The 18,475-nt window shown below is 38.6% G+C and overlaps 1 protein-coding gene across 3 annotated transcripts in view; it reads left to right on the forward strand.

Annotated features, from left to right (window-relative positions):
* nlgn2b (neuroligin 2b) overlaps window positions 1-18,475 on the forward strand; it is an 81,604-nt gene that overhangs the window by 47,678 nt on the left and 15,451 nt on the right. For all 3 annotated transcript variants that reach the window (XM_044139630.1, XM_044139632.1, XM_044139631.1), the window contains exon 4: window positions 3,743-3,892. In XM_044139630.1, the coding sequence (XP_043995565.1) occupies window positions 3,743-3,892 (150 nt within the window). The remainder of the gene's footprint in view (window positions 1-3,742; window positions 3,893-18,475) is intronic.

Consider the following 18,475-nt stretch of genomic DNA (forward strand, 5'->3'; position numbering starts at 1 on the left):
ACTGTGATCATTTTTGATAATCTTTAGATCAAATGAAATGAATCATGTCCACCTTTAACTTTTCAACTGTTTCACTTCGACACATTTCCCCGGCTTGATAACCTGCTTTTTGCCTCTGCACTGGAGCACCTTGATACTCTACAGCAGGAGCTCAAAAGCTGTAATATTTACAACAATGGAAGCCTTTCCTCCTCATGTCAGTGGAAGTCTCAGGTCCAGCAGCCCTCTTCACCTGACCCCACAAAGTTGTTGTTGTTTTTTTTTTTCTTTTTCTAAAAGTTGCATTTTCTTTAGGTGAAGCAGTGTTTTGTTTTTGTTTTTTTATTTTATAGATTTTGGCGCATGCTTTGACTCACTGCATTGCTGAAAAAATTTGACTTCCTCGTCAGATTTGAGTCAAAGCTGCCTGGTGTTTGGAACTCTTAATAGTTTCACTAGCCGGGCACCGGAAGGCCCCACCAACACGTTCCTCAGTGGGCTCGGCGTTCTCTTTGGTGACACAAGGCGACTTCTCTGTGCCAAGCATAACTTTTGGACTCAAGTTTGGTTTCGACACACGGGCACTCATTCTTCCAGCAGCTTTTAGAATATGCTAATCAGGGCTGGATGCTTGAGTCAAATTAAGAAATGGAAAGTGATTTAGGATATTTCAACCAAGCAGTGGGGGAACAGCAGCTGTTAGGGTGCAGGGTGTCCTTACTTCTTCATTAGTTAATACACTATAGAATTGTTTGGTTTAACGAGTAAAACAAGATGAGGGAGGGAATGGCCACTTCTTGAAAAATGCTGTTCCCCTCCAGAGAGTCAGGCATACCGAGGCATCTTCATCGATGAATACATTAAGTTAAAACCCAATACATAAATACTAAATAAATGGATGAATAAATAAAATCACATACTGCATGACAGCTACCACGTCTTAGCTAACAAAGAACATGAGTGAAGGAAGAAAACTGTGCAGGTGAGCTGCAACAGAAAGTTTGTTTCCTGTGGGAGAACAGTGGACATACGGCCTTGAAAGTTTGCATACCTTTGCGGTGACAAAAAAATAAAATAATAATAATAATAATTATGCTCACTTGTCGGAAGCACAAACTGAATGGAGAAAGACAGCTGAAACATTCAGTGAAGTTACTTATAAAGATACATATAATAAAAAAAATTATTATTGCAATTTTACAGTTTTGTCAAATTACATCTCTAAGCTTTATATAGGTTTCTTACTTCTTCATCCTCCTTTTCGAGCATGTTAAGGTTACTGTGGTACAAAAATGTCTCTTTTGCATCCCTTATATAATATATATATATATATATATAAATATATATATATATATATATATATATATATATATATATATATATATATATATATATATATATATATATATATATATAGCCAGAAAAGGCTGTTACAGACCGCTTTAAGCTGACAAAAGCCTGACAGTTCAGTGGTCTTTAGGAGGCTGATCATTTGCTCTTTACAGATGTAGAGGCACAGGCCACTTCTATGGTTCCCTTCCTCTCCGGGTTTGATTTACATTCTGCGCGTCTCTCTGAGTGAGGCTGATGACGGCCAGCTAATACGTCACTCCTCCATACTGTCTTAGTAACGTCAAGATAATTGAACTTGTTTACATATCCTCTGGGAAATCAGCCGACGCTCAGAATACACCAAAGAGAAGAAGAACACGAGCTGCACGCGCTGGGCTGTGTGACTTGAAATATTTTTGTGTGTGCGTGTACGTGTCTGTGTATTTTATGTCCAGCCGGCTCGTGTCACACATATATGCTCTAACAGAAGACGCGTAATAAATTAGGGGAAAGAAAACTATGCATGTGCGTGTATCCGTGCGTCGCCGCCCCCTCCATTTTCCTCAACACTGACACACACGCGCGTGCCTAACCGCCGCTGCGAGTGACGCGCCGCCGGTGCATGTGTAACCTGAGATTCAGGTGGTGATGCAGGCGGGTGTGCAAATACGTGAGTGGAATTTGTTACCACGGCAACAGTCGGTGCGATGGAATGGCTGGTGCAGTTCTATTAGCGAGAAGCAGTTTCCATAGTGACTCAATATCGCAGCTGCCTATGCAAGAGTGTGTGTGCGTGTGCGTGTGTGTGTGTGTGTGTGTGCGTGTGTGTGTGGCTTTGTATGAATACGGTGTGAATCCTGTGTGAATTTCGGCGTTCATTAGCGTACCTTGCCATGTGTGTCTTGATTTGTGTCTCCTTTTTTTTCATCCATGATATCTTCAGGGTTTTAGTTTTTTTCCCCATGTTTGTGAATCTCCAATTCCATTTCTTTACCCATCACATCTCTCATGCTGCCCTATTTTCATCTTTTCCTCTCTGTTTCTGTCTTTCAACCCTCCCCCCCCCCCCTCCCCGCCCCAGCTCCCTCTCTCTTCTTCCAACCCAGCTCTCTCGCTTTCTTTCTCTCCTGTTATCTTCCCGTCTCCCTCCCTTCTTTGAGCGCTGAAGCTCATCAGGGTAAACAGATGCTGTGGCTGTTATTTATGTTTCCACTTGGTCTGCCTTTCATACAAATTATCCACAGGGCCTGCACAGTGCAGACGCTCAGCCTAACTGGGGTGCTCTGGCAGCTCTCTCAGCCTCGTCCACGCTCAGACGCTCCGAACTTACCGCAGACGCTCTGATGGGGTGGAGATAGTGGTGGGGGTGGGGGGTCAGGAATGGAGGAGAAGTGGCAGGTGGTGGGTGGGGGGAGGTGGAAGGGGCGCACACAGGCTGACTGAGTAAACCATAGCAACATACCGATGCCCGCAAAGACACCAATAACAGATAAGGCATTGGAACTGCCTGCACCATTTGCTCCACACGTGGAGGGGAATAAGAGTGCGGGAAGATACCATCGCTGCAGAGGACGGGATAAACAAGCAATCACAGAAGGAGGCAAAGTAGAATGGGACATACATTAAATAGTTTCATCCATCCAATTAGAAAAGTGTGCACAACCCACTCACAGGTCATACATTTGTAGTAAATTCAACCTTGTCCTGTAGCCGATTCCCTTTTCTTTTTTCTTTTTTTTTAAAGGACACATAAAACATATCGGAACGGTATTGAAAATAATGAATAATTTACACCAGGAGAGGAGGAGATGTCACGCCACTGTCTGAAAAAGCAGACTGTGCTGTCATTTTAAAAGCAAAGCTAGATGGATTGCAGACTTTGCTTTCTGCACTGGATTTAGCGTCTTTTATCAGCGATTAGGCGGCACAAAAACAGAAAAGAGCAAAAAAGGATGAAGTGCAGCAATGTTGTTCCGCTTCATTCAGCCCTTATGTTTTCTGCACAGGGTCTGGTAAGGACTCCGGCAAAAATTATGAAAAAGCCGCCCAATTAGCAGACCAGTTCGTTTCGGCCTTGATGAAAGCCACAAGTTGAAACACGTTTCAGTAAAAAGTGTTGTTGTAGACATTAACAAAAAGCATTCAGTCAATAAAACCGGGCAGATAATAATCGTCTGAATCTTGTCTCCAATCAGTTTTTCCATATTATTTTCTCCTTTCATATTCTGATTGTGGCAGGAATGTTTTGGATTGTTTCTTTTTCACCTCATAAAGATCATAAAAATTCTTTAACACTCCTCTATAGTTGGCTTAACTGAATGGGGTAATTCCATACTTACTGTATATGTTTGCATGTGAAGACTGTTGAAGTTGAATCACGTGTCACAAGTAACGCATATCTTTTTATTTTTGAAAAATACGTATTTTGCAGATATTCGGGATCGCCGAAAGAAGCCAGTCATGCTCTTTATCCACGGAGGCTCCTACATGGAGGGCTCAGGGAACATGTTTGATGGGAGCGTCCTTGCTGCCTACGGAAACGTCATCGTTGTAACCATGAACTATCGCCTCGGCGTGCTCGGTGAGTTTGAGGCATCACGTTATACCATGTTTGCCATGTGTCTGGCGTGAAGTGACAGAAGCGGGACGTCGTAAAGCTTCAGACTTTCCGATGTCAAGCTGTTTTGTTTAGAAACTGTGGTATATTTGCGAAGGTGAAAACAAACATTTTAAAGGGTAATTTTCCCTTTAAATTATTGATTTCAAAGGAGAAAATATAAACACATTTTTGTAGTCGAAAATTGTTTCTCTTTGAGCTATTACCGTAGGGTTTATGGACATATGTTTGTAGCCTTTGGTTTCACATTTCAGAATACAGAAGCCGTCTTATATTAATTTAAAAATTCTTTAATTATGCCAAAGAGAAACTCCGTGTCATATCAGACAAGTATCTTCAGAGTTGCTGAAGATAATGCAGTGAGCAGGAATGGGTCTGCAGCAGCAGTAGGTCTTGCAACGAATCTGAGGAGGCCTCTGACTGAAGACTATCGCTGTGATTAATGTAGTCTTATGACAGTCATATCATGCTTAAATCTCAATTTCCAGGCAGCAGATACAATGTTCCACAGTAACATGACCCGGAAGACAGCATTGGTCATTGGCAAGTGTTGCTAATCCATCTCACTTGCTTTTGCTGCTGCTCTTTAAATCTCTGTTTTAGTCGTCCATTATGTCATTTACTTGGTAAGCAATCTTTGTGCAATAACCTCCAGACATTTTACCTTATAAACAGAAGTAGGATAGGCTCAGAAAAGGGGCTTCTTTATCGTCATCGGTGCCCATGTAATATTTACGTGCCAACATATTACCGTGCATGTACAACTTGAGGCATTGTCGCTCCACATCATCATCATCATCATCTCCACAAAGATCACTACTTAAGATATGACCTAAGTATTTCACTTTGCTAAATAGACGGAAGATTTAGTTTCTGGTCTTCCTTAGTCGTAGCAATCACACAAACACTCTTTTGGGATCAAACAACCTCTAATGCTGTAAATAAGACAAACTCATTTCCAGTTTCTACCGTACCATGCAGCGCTTATTTAATCATTTCTCTGAAGCTATCTAGAATTTTACCAACAGCGCTGCCGACACGAGGCATATGCTCCTGCAATTGGAATTTATAAAGTCCACCTGAATTATGAAGCAGGATAAGTGGCTTATCAAGGTCTGGTTTAATGCGGGATTTTAAGTCACACAAAGTTGGTTGACTTTTTACCTGGGTCTATCGCCGTGGTAATTATCTGTGATGTCGAGGAGCGTCTCGTTATCCACATTCATCAGCTTCTTTTATGTGTGTTCAGATTTCTTCCTGCCTTTTCAGGGGGATTGATCCACTTATTCCCACCTGTTATTTATTTTATTTTTTTATTTTTTTTTTATTTTATTTTTTTTTATGTGAGCTTGCGCATATCTTGAGTCGGTAACCTTGAGTTGAATTGGAGATTTGGAAACCAAAATATTTCAGTTTGAATTCATGTGTGTGCTGAGTATTGAGTAGATATGCTGATTGGGCACCTTGGAACTACAGAGTGGCTCCAAAAATACCACTGCATCCCCCAACTTTTCACTTTTATTACTACGTGGAAAGGTAGGTGAACCTAAATACAGGACAATAGTGGGGGGGAAAAAAGCTGCTTATGATTGTGTGTTAGCTTGGCTTGGTATATAACACAAAACCCAATAAAATAGATTAAAGTTTGCTGTTCTAATCTGATGAAATGATAAAAAGGTGGATGGTCTTGCAAGGGAGTGTTTCCTTCTAAAGAGAAAACCCAATAGGTTCGACAACAGAAAACTATTTCCTTTAATCTTTTCTAAACATTTTAAATACTTTTAGAACCTTTCATTCCACTGGAATTGTTTTTTTGTTTTTTGCTGTGTGAACACGGCCTGTGAGTGTGCGACTGAGCGTGTGCACAGTCCTCCGTGCTGCTGGGTATCGGGAGAGTCAAGTATTTACATTCGCCATCGTCTTCCGGAGGTGTTTGCACAAAGACTATTTGTGGTGGTCTTTGTTATTGCCAGGTTGTGTAATCAGATCTTGTTTATTGCATCAGGCCTGTTTCAACATATCACAATAATGATAAACAGAGAAACCGGAGTAGTTTAGGAGAGAGTCCAAGAGATGCAGTGAGTATTAACAGAGGGCAACATAATCCACACTGTTATTGACAGTGCCGAAGGAGAGGCACGGGGACAAGGACAAACTGGGAGCCCTTGGGAAGGAGTTGCATATCAATGTGCTGATCGTTTTCAGTGGGTATTTGATTTTAAAAGAGCATTTCAGGATTGTTAATTGTTTCAAATTAAACTTACACCAATACCACCTTGCCTTCGGAACTGCCTTGATTCATAGTGACAATGCTGAGCTGCTGCAGATTTGTGTGTCAGAAGATGGGTGGACTATAGAAGGACATGGTCAGCAGAAATGTTTGGCTAAGATCAAGTTCAAGTTTATTTTTAATAACAATATATATTGATGAACATTTACATGGAAATATATGACATTATAACCAGGTGGCTAATTTCTATCTCTCGTTCCATTGGCATGTTGATGTTACAGAAAAATAATACATTCAGGGATAAAACAACACCAAATAACACTAGGGAATAAACAAACTTAACATCTGTATATCTTTATATACTCAATGTTGACATTTTTTGGCTTTCCAAGAGCCAGTTGTTAGGATGTTTTTTCTCTTTTTTTTTAAATGAGATGAGAAGTGAAAGGTTCCTCGTGTTTGTCGGAATTTTGTTCAAGTGTGAGAAACATTTCAGGAAAAAGCAGTTTTCCTACTTGGAACTGAACAGTCACCCCAAGAACCTGCCCTTGTTGGCTCGCTGGTATTCTTTTGAATAAACTGTTGTAATAGCAATGGAGCATAATCATGAAACATTTTACAAACCAGGAAGGAATCTCGACATGCTACTTAGTCACTCGTGTTTCTGGAGTATCTCGCAATAATGGTACAATTTGGGTATAACTGTAGTCAGTCAGTACTATGTGGCCAAGAAAATATCCCCCATACTACTACAACACCACAAGGCAATGTTTTTACAATCTGTAATTGTTCAATTTAGGTGAGTCAACGTGAAGTAGACTCAATTTCTTTGTTCTTAGCGACCTGGTGTAGTCTTCTGCTGCTGTAGCCCACCTTCATTAAGGTTCAACGTGTAAAAGAATAAACATTTGAGACACATGAGCCTTTTTAAGACGTCACCTCTCCTGAATTCTGACGTCGTCATGCTCACTTGCAGCTTGCTGCACATTTCCGCTTTTTTATTACAAACTTGAGAGCTCAGAGCTGGTCTGCCACGTTCAAAGTCAACATCGCCTTTCTTAATCATTCCCAATCATAGTTTGAACTTAGCAAGTCATCTCCAGGTGCCTAAATGCATTGAGTTGCTGTCATGTGATTGGCTTGGTTGATATTTCTTTCAACCAGCATTTGCCCAGGTGTACTTAATGAAGCACCTGCTGAGTGGAGAACTCTGAGGCGATGTCCTCGTTTGCTCCAGTCGCAAAGACCTTGACCTTGCGTCCAAGGCGTAAATGTGACAGACTTACTCTGACACCTGGGCTGTGATTCAGTCCTGAGCTCTTTAAGGTGCACTCAGGCATTTTAAAGTTAGCAGCCCTGACGTTCCTGGGAAGACCATCGAAATTGAGACAAGGCACAGAAATACAGAGGTGGATATTGATCCGGCCCAGTTATTATGAGGGATGATGCAGTGTCCTCGATTCTGTAAAGATTGTTAAAAATTTCGATATGTGGGCGACTGCGAGCTCTCCCCCTCTCACTCACACTCTCAGATATGCTTTAAATGGGTTACTGTACTAAGGCGATTATCCTAGTGAGTGTGTGTTGCATAGGCACGCATGTTGGCCTGTGTACATGTCAATTGCTACATGTGCAACGCAGCAGCAGCATGTATGGGTGTGTGCATGTGCGTGCGCCGTAATTAGTTGCGTGCCGCGCGTAAAACACACACATGAATAATGCACCATCCATCTGAATTTTTAATATCCCTCCTCTCTGACACTGTGCATTTGAGTCAAAGTGAGAAACAGAGGTACACAAAATCTTAATGGTTTTATGTCCTAATCTTTAGTATTATCCTGTACTTACACTCGCAGAAGCTTACACATGCCAGCCTCGCTTTATGCGACGCCTGCGCCTTTAAGGGAGCGATAGAGAGTCAGGGGTAAAAGGGAAGAAGGGAGAGAGGGGAATAGAGACGGATGAGCGGGGGAGAATCATAGAGAGACAGTGAGGGAAGAGGAAACAGAAGGGGAGAGACGGGGGCAGGCTAAAAATAAACCTACAGAAATGCTTTTTAAATCTGCAGCGAAGCAAAGTATTCATTGGAATAAATGCTCCATGCGGTGGGACCCAGGCTCCCTTCTATACGGGTTTAGTGCTTTGTGCTGTCACCCGCGACCCCTCACACATATGTGCTTAACAAATGATCACCGCTAAAGGATTTTCTCATCAATTTATGATACACTGAGCGGTAAAGTGATAAAATGGGTGGAATGCGAAGAAAATGTCTGCTGCACACAGCCGATGCCCCGGAGCTTTTGGAGACTGTTGTGGTTTAAGAAGCGCTTCTCGCCTCACCTTCTCCTACCTTCCTCCCACTCCAGGCTCACGGAGAACCCTGATTTGTGCAGCATAGCCATCTGCTCAGACTAATTAACTAATTAACTAATTAATGAACTCTGGGGAAAGGCCCACCACCATCGTTTGGCTCCGGGAACATTTTTAACCTCGGGAAGAGAGATGAAACGCATCTTCTGAAAACATTTCGCTTTACTTTTTTTTTTTTTTTTTTTTTTTTTTTTTTTTTTCCAAAATTCAGCTTAATACTTGAAAGTAGACAAGTTCTCTATTTGAAGCTAATTTTCACAATGGTAAACAACTAAAACTTGCGGGGCTTGCGTAATGATTAAAGCCATGGTTATTTGGTTATTGTTCTGACAACTGAATACTTTTCAGGAAATTTACTTTACGTATAAAACCCCTAACCCTAACAAACCCACCGGAAAAAAACAACAACTTTTTAATAGTCTGGCAGGTGTTTATATTTATAAAACGGGCGCTGTTAATTAGTCTCGGTTACAGAGTTCTTAAACTTTCTGTTCAAAAGTCCAGATTTCCAGACATGCCCGAAAGTCCGGGACAATTTGATAAAAAAAAAAAAAAATCCCTTAGAAGGGATTTGTTTATAATTGTTTTAAAAACAATTATAGTATTACATCTAAAACTGTTTTTTTTCTTTTGAGTATCAAAACTTTTCATTGAGTTCTAACTTAAAGTTGCTCAACGTCAGTGCTTTAACCAACAAAATCCATATTTCTTTGAACACAGGAATTGACAAAATACATAAAACGCTGCAAAATGAAGAAAAGAGTCCAAACAGAGACAGCGATACTGTACATGATTTACTTCTTGTGAAAATTGTCACTGTTCACTTTCAGGGAGATTGGTAATTAGCTTCATTGGTTTGATTTTTATATTTTCCAAATTCCTTTTTTTCTGAAATTTCATCTTTTTTATCCTCTTATTTTTCACCATTGTAATTCATTAAAATAAACACATTCAATAATCAAAAACGAATGTAAGTAGACGTCTCAGTAGTGATTTAATGTTTTTGTAAAACTCTTAAAAATCTACATGTCGGTTATGTATGTTTCCTTTTATTTTAGAAAAGTGAAATGTTGCATTTTTTTAATATAAAAATAAAAAACAACATTAAAAAAAAAATCTGCAATTTCACATTGTTTGCTCCATCTAACTCACCAGGATTCTTTGCTTTGTGTTGCATCATTCTTGTATTACGGACACCTACTGCACAAAATTCTGAGTTTGGACCCTCCCCTGTTCCAGCCTGTTTGCCTAATGAGTTTAGAAATATAAACCAGTGAATGAAGTTGGATTTAAACAATTATAAAAACTGTATTTTTCATTTTTAATAGAAACCACGTCTTTGCAAATTTAAAAACTGATGCAATGATACAGACCTTCATTTGATTGACCTGGCTTTATATCCATTCCCTTTAATGATATCTTTATTGTATCCATGGGCACTTTTAGCCATCAGTCTATAAAGTTTAATGGTTGCCCACTCTGGCTCCAAGAATAGATTTGGCTAAAATCCCTCGCGCTTCCTGTGTCCTGTTTCTGACGAGCCATAGTCTGTGAAATGATGCCATCTTTTATAATATTATTATAAATATTATTATAAATATTATAAAAGAAGACAAATTATATTATTATAAAAATATTATAAATATTATAAAAGAAGACATATTATATTATGTCTTCTTTGGCATATCTGAAAAGAAATATAGTAATACGTACCTTTACTTTCTTTCAAATTTCTTTCTCTGAATCTTGCATCTGGTCCCATAGAAATGAATACTATTTTCTTTGACTCCCCCTAGTGGTCTGGAGCACTTCCGTTTTCAACACTTTTTGTTTGCTGCATTTCATTCGGGGGTGTTTTCTTTTTTGTTTGTTGCATTTCATTCGGGGGTGTCTTCTTTTTTGTTTGCTGCATTTTATTTTGCTTTTTGTTTGCCGCATTTAATTTGTGCGCGTGTCTTTTTTTGTTTGCATGTTTTCTCTTCTGCTGCGCATTTGCACCTGTCGACCACCGTACACGAGGTTGTTTTTGCAGTTTTGCAGGAATAATGTGATGTAATAGTTCAAAAATATTTAATAAAAAGTGGCTGGAATAATATCACATTTTGATTATTAAAGTTAGAACAAATATTCATATATTTTATTGCTCTCTACCCAGTGGTGCCCAAACGTTGTGTCTTGTGGATCAAAAAACAACATAAAAAATCAGCCAAGTTAAAAGTAGCCAAAAGAATGTTTATTTTAAAATTCAAAATCACTATATATATATATATATATATATATATATATATATATATATATATTTGCTGTAGTTCTAAAATATAAAAAGGATTTTGTGCAAAAAAAGCATCCAGTTTACAAATTTTTCTGAGTTCAACTAAAAACAAAATCTGGAAAAAAAATAGTCTTTTCTCAGCAACAAGATCAGTACAGGTCACTTTTATTTAAAACAGTTATTGTTTTAAATAATTTATTCACTTAGGTTGAATTAATGAATTAAAAGCCGAACCGAATGCACCAAAATCTGTTTGTGAATGAAAATCTGTGAATAGACGTGATTCATAAGCCATAGGAGAGTTATTGTGTGCAATTTTGTCATAAAGTTTTTAAATTATTTGTTTGACTCAATAAAGTAAGCTGGTTTTTACCTGATTCTCAGTCTAAAACTGACAATTATCAAAGCAGCTTGCTGCAGTAGGAGTTTTGATAAGGCTGAAAAGTTGATTGCATTAGTTATCAGTGAATCAGAGACTGTAATGTTACCCTATATCGCCCATGAAATATCATTTAGCTGCTCTGACGCCTAAATTCACAGGAACAGTTTGAGATCTGCTTCCGGTCTTAGAAATGAAGCTAAATACTAGCCAGCTAACAGGATCTCAGTGGTTTATTTTCTTCGGTTCTATAACATGCTACATTTGCTACAGATATGTGCGTAACGATAGGAGAAAAATAAACGAATATATAAAGTGGATAAAGTGTGAAACAATGTGTAAATCCATCGACTCTGCATGGAATAATTTGTCAACATGTCTCCACGCGCCCAAATATCGCAAGAGAGAAAGTGGGTGTTAAGAGTAAAAAAAAAATTTAAAAAAACCTAAAAAAGACCCATCGTTGTGGGTTGAAGGGTGAAATGTGCCACCAGGAGAAGGAATTTAATGGTATTCAATGAGCCAGTGAAGGCAAACGGTTTAATAGTGCATCAGCATGGCAGGAAGTTATATCTTTCTCCTTACCCACAGACATCAGCCACAGTTAAGCATATTATTATATTATGATTCAAAGCTTTGAAAATGTGCAGCACATGTCCCTTAGGGGAGAAAAAGAGCTGTGAAGAGAGAAATATGTGGGTTAAATTAGAGAGAGAGAAGAAGAGGGAGAGAAAATCAAACCTAGTGGGATTCACAACAAAGGCAGGTCTTTACATGAAGACATGGAGCACTTGAGAATGATGTTGAGATTAAGAATGTTAGAATCATTTATTGTGGTTAGCTTTTCAGAAAAAAAAATGGTTCTCATGAATATATTCAGTATTTAAAGCAAGTATGGAGCATAACATTAGAAATGTGTGCCAGGCATCAACCATAAGAACATCTTTACCTTCAAAGTTAACTAAATAGTGTATTATTAAAGCTAGATCCAAGGTTTTTAAAGCTGATTACAAACCGTGGATCTGCTTTTTTTTTTTTTTTATGTTTCTAGAATGCCACCAATCTTTATTGAACTAGAGCTTGTGAAAGAACAGATATAGTTACTGTATGTGAAAACATCCGAAAGTTTGACAAAAAAAATAAAATAAAAAATTGAATTTTATTGTACCAGACAGACCGAGCGAGGCCTGATTACAGGAAGACATGTTGAGTTAAGAAATCACTTAAATAGAACCTGTCTGAAATCAAAAAGTAGGTTAAAAAAAATCTCAAAAAGCAGGAGCTCAATCTAAGGGAGTATAAGGTCAAAGTCATTGACTACTGAACAGGGTTTCTGCGCCATTTACACAGCTATTCTCCACAATAAATATGTATGGGCCAAAACATTTCTCTCACTCCATTTAGTCATGTTCCCAATTGTCTACACATATGGTGTAGAGATATGTGGTAAAAGTAATCTTATTTCTCAGCATGCCTGGTCACAGTTTGTTGTGCAGAATTGAAATAAACCTGTCAGCTGATCTTCTGACTGAACCTTCAGCTTCATTACAGTGGTAGATTTCCTATTTCCTCTCTAACACGCCAACAATGCTACATGTAGATATCATGACTACTCCCTCAATTGTTATTTGCATGTGTTCCGGAGTCATATATGTTTCTTCTTCTTTGACTTTTTACAAAATCCTCACCCGAGCTTGTGTTTCACCTTCATGTGTACATTTTAATCAACCTTTTTCCCTGCATCAAAAAAAAATAATAATAATAATAATTTTGAAGCCTCTGATCACACCTATGATGTCACGGGGAAATTATATAACGTGTCCTTCATCATGTTCCTTTCACCTCTGTCAGTCAGTATCTGATAATAGCTCTGGGCAATATTCCCTTTAATACCTGTTTTATGTCCGTGTATTTATTTATTTTTTTTTTTTTTATCATTTCCCTGGACTCCACACCAGCCCCTCCCCTCCGCTGCCTCCACACTGTCCTGCGCAGACAGTTTTCAGTGACCAAAAGGCAGGTGCTCCGTTCAGATTACTCTGCAGATGTCTCTGAGAGCGGCTGACTGACAGTTCCGCATCTCCGAGGCTCACGATTAAGACTCCAGAATCACGGCGCCGCCACGAAGGAGAATAAATCTGTCACACACAGAGAGAGAGGGGGGGGGGCGGATAAATGTATGAATATGAAGAGGAATAAATGAACGAAGCAATAGTGCCGCCAAAGAGAATAAATATGTCAAAAATCATCAAAATAAATGCGGGAAATATAAAAAAGATTATTCGTTTTTGAAAGAAGATAGAAGTCAGTGGGAAATGTGGCAGTGGAAATAGATCTTGGAATCATCGCAACTACAAAATGTGCAGCAACGTAGGAATCGTAAAAGAATAAGCATGTTTATTTCAGATAAATATATATTGAAGACAGAAGAAAAACAAAATTAACATATTATTGTACAGTGCTCGTCACTGTAATTTTTTTAATTAATTTTCCCATTTAATTTCTCGTTTCGTCTTTTTGTTTTATTCCTCAACAGATTTAATCCTCTCACTCCACTGCTCTACGCTGAGGATTTAGTGAATAAATCTGATTATTGTGGACCATCCAATGTGTCATTTCAAATATTGTTAGGAGTCAAGTAGAGCTGCATTTTTATAACACGGAGATGGACCAATTCGTTCATTCTCCAATATGAGGTTTTAAACACTATATTAGCCCAGTTACTATACATCACAAAATATACATTTCACTCTCTACTGGTTACATTCAGAATACATACTGTAACAGTACAGAAACCTCCAGGACTACTTGATCACTCATTGATTATTGGAGCAAAGGTGACATTATGCCATGATTTGAAAGTGAACAGTCCATGTTACACAGCTCTGCAGTTTTTATATTAGCATTTAGCATGATAGGTTAGCATTGCTAACCTAAATTAGCAATCTCTGTTGCTTTTCCCTGCGAAATAAGAAGATCCATACCTTAACAAATGTCTGCCAAAGACATTTCCAAATCAAAAGTAGCCTGGCAAAGAATTGACCTGCTAACATTGCTCTCCTGTTTAGGTTAATTGTCTGAGAAAAAATAAAACTGATCAGTTTTTCTGTTTTGTTTTGTTTTTTTTCCTACTTTTGGAAATATTAGTTTATTTATGCTAGTTTTAATGCATCTGGGGGAGAAGAGATAACAACAAGCAACAGATAAAACATATCTCGTTTCTCAGCACTATCCACAAATGAATCCCAGTAAAAACGGATAATCATCTGTGACTAGAATCAAAAGTATTTCCAATTTAAATTTTCTTGTAATTTTGCTTAGTTTACCAAACTCAAAATAAGCATCTTCTAAACATTATGTGTGTAATTATTATAAAGATTACGTCTTACACTACTTGGAAAGTTACTTTTGCTACAAGTGCGCTAATGTCATAAAACTCTTTTGGCTCAGAATTACCACATCATTTTGGTAAACATCCCAGGTTTAAAATTCCCTCCTTGACTTGGGCACTACTCCTGTGTTCCCTCAGAGATTCATCACTTTTTCCTCAACCTGTGTCTTTACTTAAAGGCTGATGACTCTTTTCATACGGTTCCTTTGCTCTTACCTAAAGCAAGACTTGAATATGCATGAGCTCAGCCTCACAAACTGCTGCTCTCAGCGCTAAAGTCAGGAGGAAGACCAGCTCAGCAGAAGGGAGTGGGGTGGGTTCAGAAAGAAAACTTATTGTAAGAGAAAAAGGGAAGAAAACGGTGGTGGCGAGGGGACGTTGTGTGTGGGTGTGTCCATTGAAGACAAACCAAACACGTAAAACGAAGCAAGCGGTGTTAGCAACAGCTAACAAGCTAGCCTCCAGACTCGGTAGCTAGCTCTGACATTACCCTCTGAGTTCATGCAGCTGCTGTGTGCTTGATCGAGGAAGCGCTCGGATATGTGTATGCAAGTGCTTTTGTGAGTGTCTGTCCATATAATTTTGCCAGAAGCCCTGGACAGTTGCCAGGCAACTGTGGCATGCTGCTCAGCACTCGACTGGGCAGCAGAGGCTCGTATGCTCGTGGTTTTGATAAGTAGCATGGGTCGGCGCTGATGCACGACCAGGTCAGATTCGAGCCAGACAATCGCTGAGATCTGACAACGACTCTGTAAAGTGGGAGAGCGTAAACAATATCTTAATTGCGCGGATTGCTCCTTATGTTCCAGCAGCAACAGTGATATGATCGGAAGTAGCGAGAGATTTCTCTTTTTAACAGCCTATTCAACACTACGCAGGGCTTCGTGGAAGCTGGAAGCAGCTGTGGTTTTTCATGAATTAGGTAGTCATATTATCTCCTCATCCCAATTTAATCATGCTTTGTTTGTTTTTTGGGTTTTTTTCCTGATCGCTGTCTCATTATCATTTTGGTTGAGGACATTGCTGAATCACTGCAGATTTTCTACTTAGCAAATTTGCAAGATATTAAAAGAACGGTCACTTTCTTGAAAATGAAAACGTAAAGGACTTCGAAAGAAAAAAAAAGGATTTATTTGATTATGGTGTGACCAGATTAATCAAACTTGTTCAGGGTTAAAATGCGAAACTGAAGTGGGGAGGGGGGGGGGGGATAAAAAGAGGACTAAACATTATCATCACTTACAATAATCATTAATAATAAAACCCATTTCCTACTGTTCTTCCTTTGTCATTCAAGCATGCTGATTGAACCATCTGTGCCTGTGTACTGTACTTTGCTGCTGTCCTACTTTTTTTTTTTTCAACTGCCCTTTAGAACATACTGTTTAATTCAGTCACTTGAGCTATCTGTGTCATCCCTAATTCCCAAACAAGAAAACTGCACTAGGAAAGAGGCATGTCATTTTTCTTTTTCTTTTATGTTTTATTTAAGGTTTTACACCGAGTCGTAACCGACGTTACATTTAATAAAACATTCAGAGCGCAGACAGAAGTGTACATGCATCTTAGAAACGAGTTGTTTATTCTATTCTCTTTGCTAAATGCTAGATTAGTGAGATATATATTTTAAAAAGCTTCCTTTGAAGTCAGAAGTTTGCATATACTAAAAATGGTGTTCCATTAAACCAACTGGAAAACTCACCCGTCATCTCCGTCATCATCCACTTGTTGCCTGACGTTCCACATTGTGAATAAGACTTGTGTTTGCGTAATTAGACATGAACATTTCTCTTATTCCTATCGAGTTAGGGTTGAAGACGCCATCATACATATTTTTCAAAAACCAGCCATCCTCTGGACAAAGGAAGCATCATATTCTCTGATTTAACACAAGTCAGCCTCATTTTCTTTGTCAGAAATCCAGAGGACATAAATGGAGGCCTCAGCAGTAATGTCCCCTAGATTGATTACTACCTAACAAACAAACCACAGTTTGTAAGACTGATGAGTTGCTTGTCTAACTAGGCGGCCAGCAGCACAAAAGCGCCAAAGGTTAGACTATTAGTCACAAAGGAAATTTTGGGTGTATTTTTGCCAGCGACAAATATTTCTGATTTGATTTAAGTCATAAAATGGAACAAGTAAAAAACTCACACCCCTAGGATGAGGCAGAGATCAAGCCAAAAACCAGCTGGTCAGTGTCAAAGAAACACTGTATTGTTGTCAGTTTTGCACACTCCCACACATGTGCATGCTCTTAGAGTTATATTTATACAGCTCTGACTCATGGGTCCTGTTTTTAGCTTTTTTTCTTTACACATGTTAAGCAACTCTGTATTTTTGGCATTACGCTCATGGCACCAGAGTCTGCTGTTGGCTTATAAATCAATTATGTTTGCATCTCTTTTAAAAATGGAAGCGATGATATCAGCCTTCTTCCTACAGTGTCAAGCGTAGAGTCTGATAATCAATGTGCTTTCATTAAACTGCCTTAAATATACAGAAACAGTTTTTTGGACAATTATATGATTCATAAAAAGGAGCATAAATTGACCCCTGAGTCCATGAATCCATCAGTGGGCTTAGGTTAAATGCTGAGACCCTCAAAAATGAGCTCAGGCAGGCAGTGAGAATAACATCTGTTCACATAATTGGAGTTTGCCAATAAATGTAAATGAGATTTTCATTTATTATATTTTTTAATTAAATGAATCTTCCAAGACGATGAAATTCATCTGCAAATAAGTCATTGTGCTCCATGGATCGCAGCATTTTTAAGGTTTTAAACACTCTAAATGTTATGTAGCTGCTTTCAACAGGGACAAACATCTGACACACAGTTTAATTCTGTTAGTAAAAATGCTAATGGTGCATAACTGGACTTTATTATTTCATGCTGATTCATAACAGGTAATTGTTTTTGATGATTTCTCTAATCAAGTGGAAAAAGTTGTCCAAAGGGCCTGCGTAAGGTATTGCCAGAGCATCTCAATCAGATTTAAGTCTGGGCTTTGACTAGACCTGTCCAAAACACTTTTTGGGGCCATTTGAGAGGTGGGGTTGCTGTCATGCTTTGGATCATTTTCCTGCTGCATATAACCCGCTTCTTTTTTTAGGGGTGATCATCAAAAACCGATGACTGATGGGTATTCTGTTGTAGAGCATGTGATGAATTTGAACCTGTGGTAAGAGAAAAAAAAAATCCAAGTTCTGATGCTGATCTGCCTGTTTTCTCTAAAATTCTGTTAGTCTTTTTGTCAGACATAGAAGGATGGACACCTATGAAAAAGATCCTTCACAGAAAATTTTATACCACGTTTAGGACAGCCTGTTTGCTGTCAATTTCCTCACCTGTTTTTGAATTTCTTTTGATCATGTTACTTTGGTTTTTTTTGGTTTTTGTTTTTTTAAGTTTTGGCCCAATTTGTGTTGTTTGGCCGTATTAGAGTGATTTCTTGACTCACAGTTGATCACGGTTTGATGAATAAGGAACGCTGATAAATTATATTTGTTATGTCCTCCATGTTTTAACAATAACTAATGGATGCAAACGACAACATAAAAAAATAAGACTTATATGTATTTCGATTGATAATTCTGTTAACATTGTAGTATAAGCGATGAGTAATGAGAGCTATCACAGTAAGCTGTTGGCAGGAAACCGTTGGGACATCATTAGCCATTCACCCAAGGCCACTGACTGAATTGACATAAATTCATATCACCCCTTAAATTATGACCAGATTACTCTTGCCGCACATAATGAAGATCAGGACTCGCCGTGCTATTTGTGATGAGATATTAGATCCAAATCAAAGCTAAAATCTTGTGTCACTTCGCTTGCCCCTGGCATCAGTCATGGTCAATGCTGAGAGACCGAAAACCCTCACAGGAAGTGGCACAAT

The sequence above is a fragment of the Gambusia affinis genome, linkage group LG15 (assembly GCF_019740435.1).
Source record: "Gambusia affinis linkage group LG15, SWU_Gaff_1.0, whole genome shotgun sequence".
NCBI classification, from domain to species: domain Eukaryota; kingdom Metazoa; phylum Chordata; class Actinopteri; order Cyprinodontiformes; family Poeciliidae; genus Gambusia; species Gambusia affinis.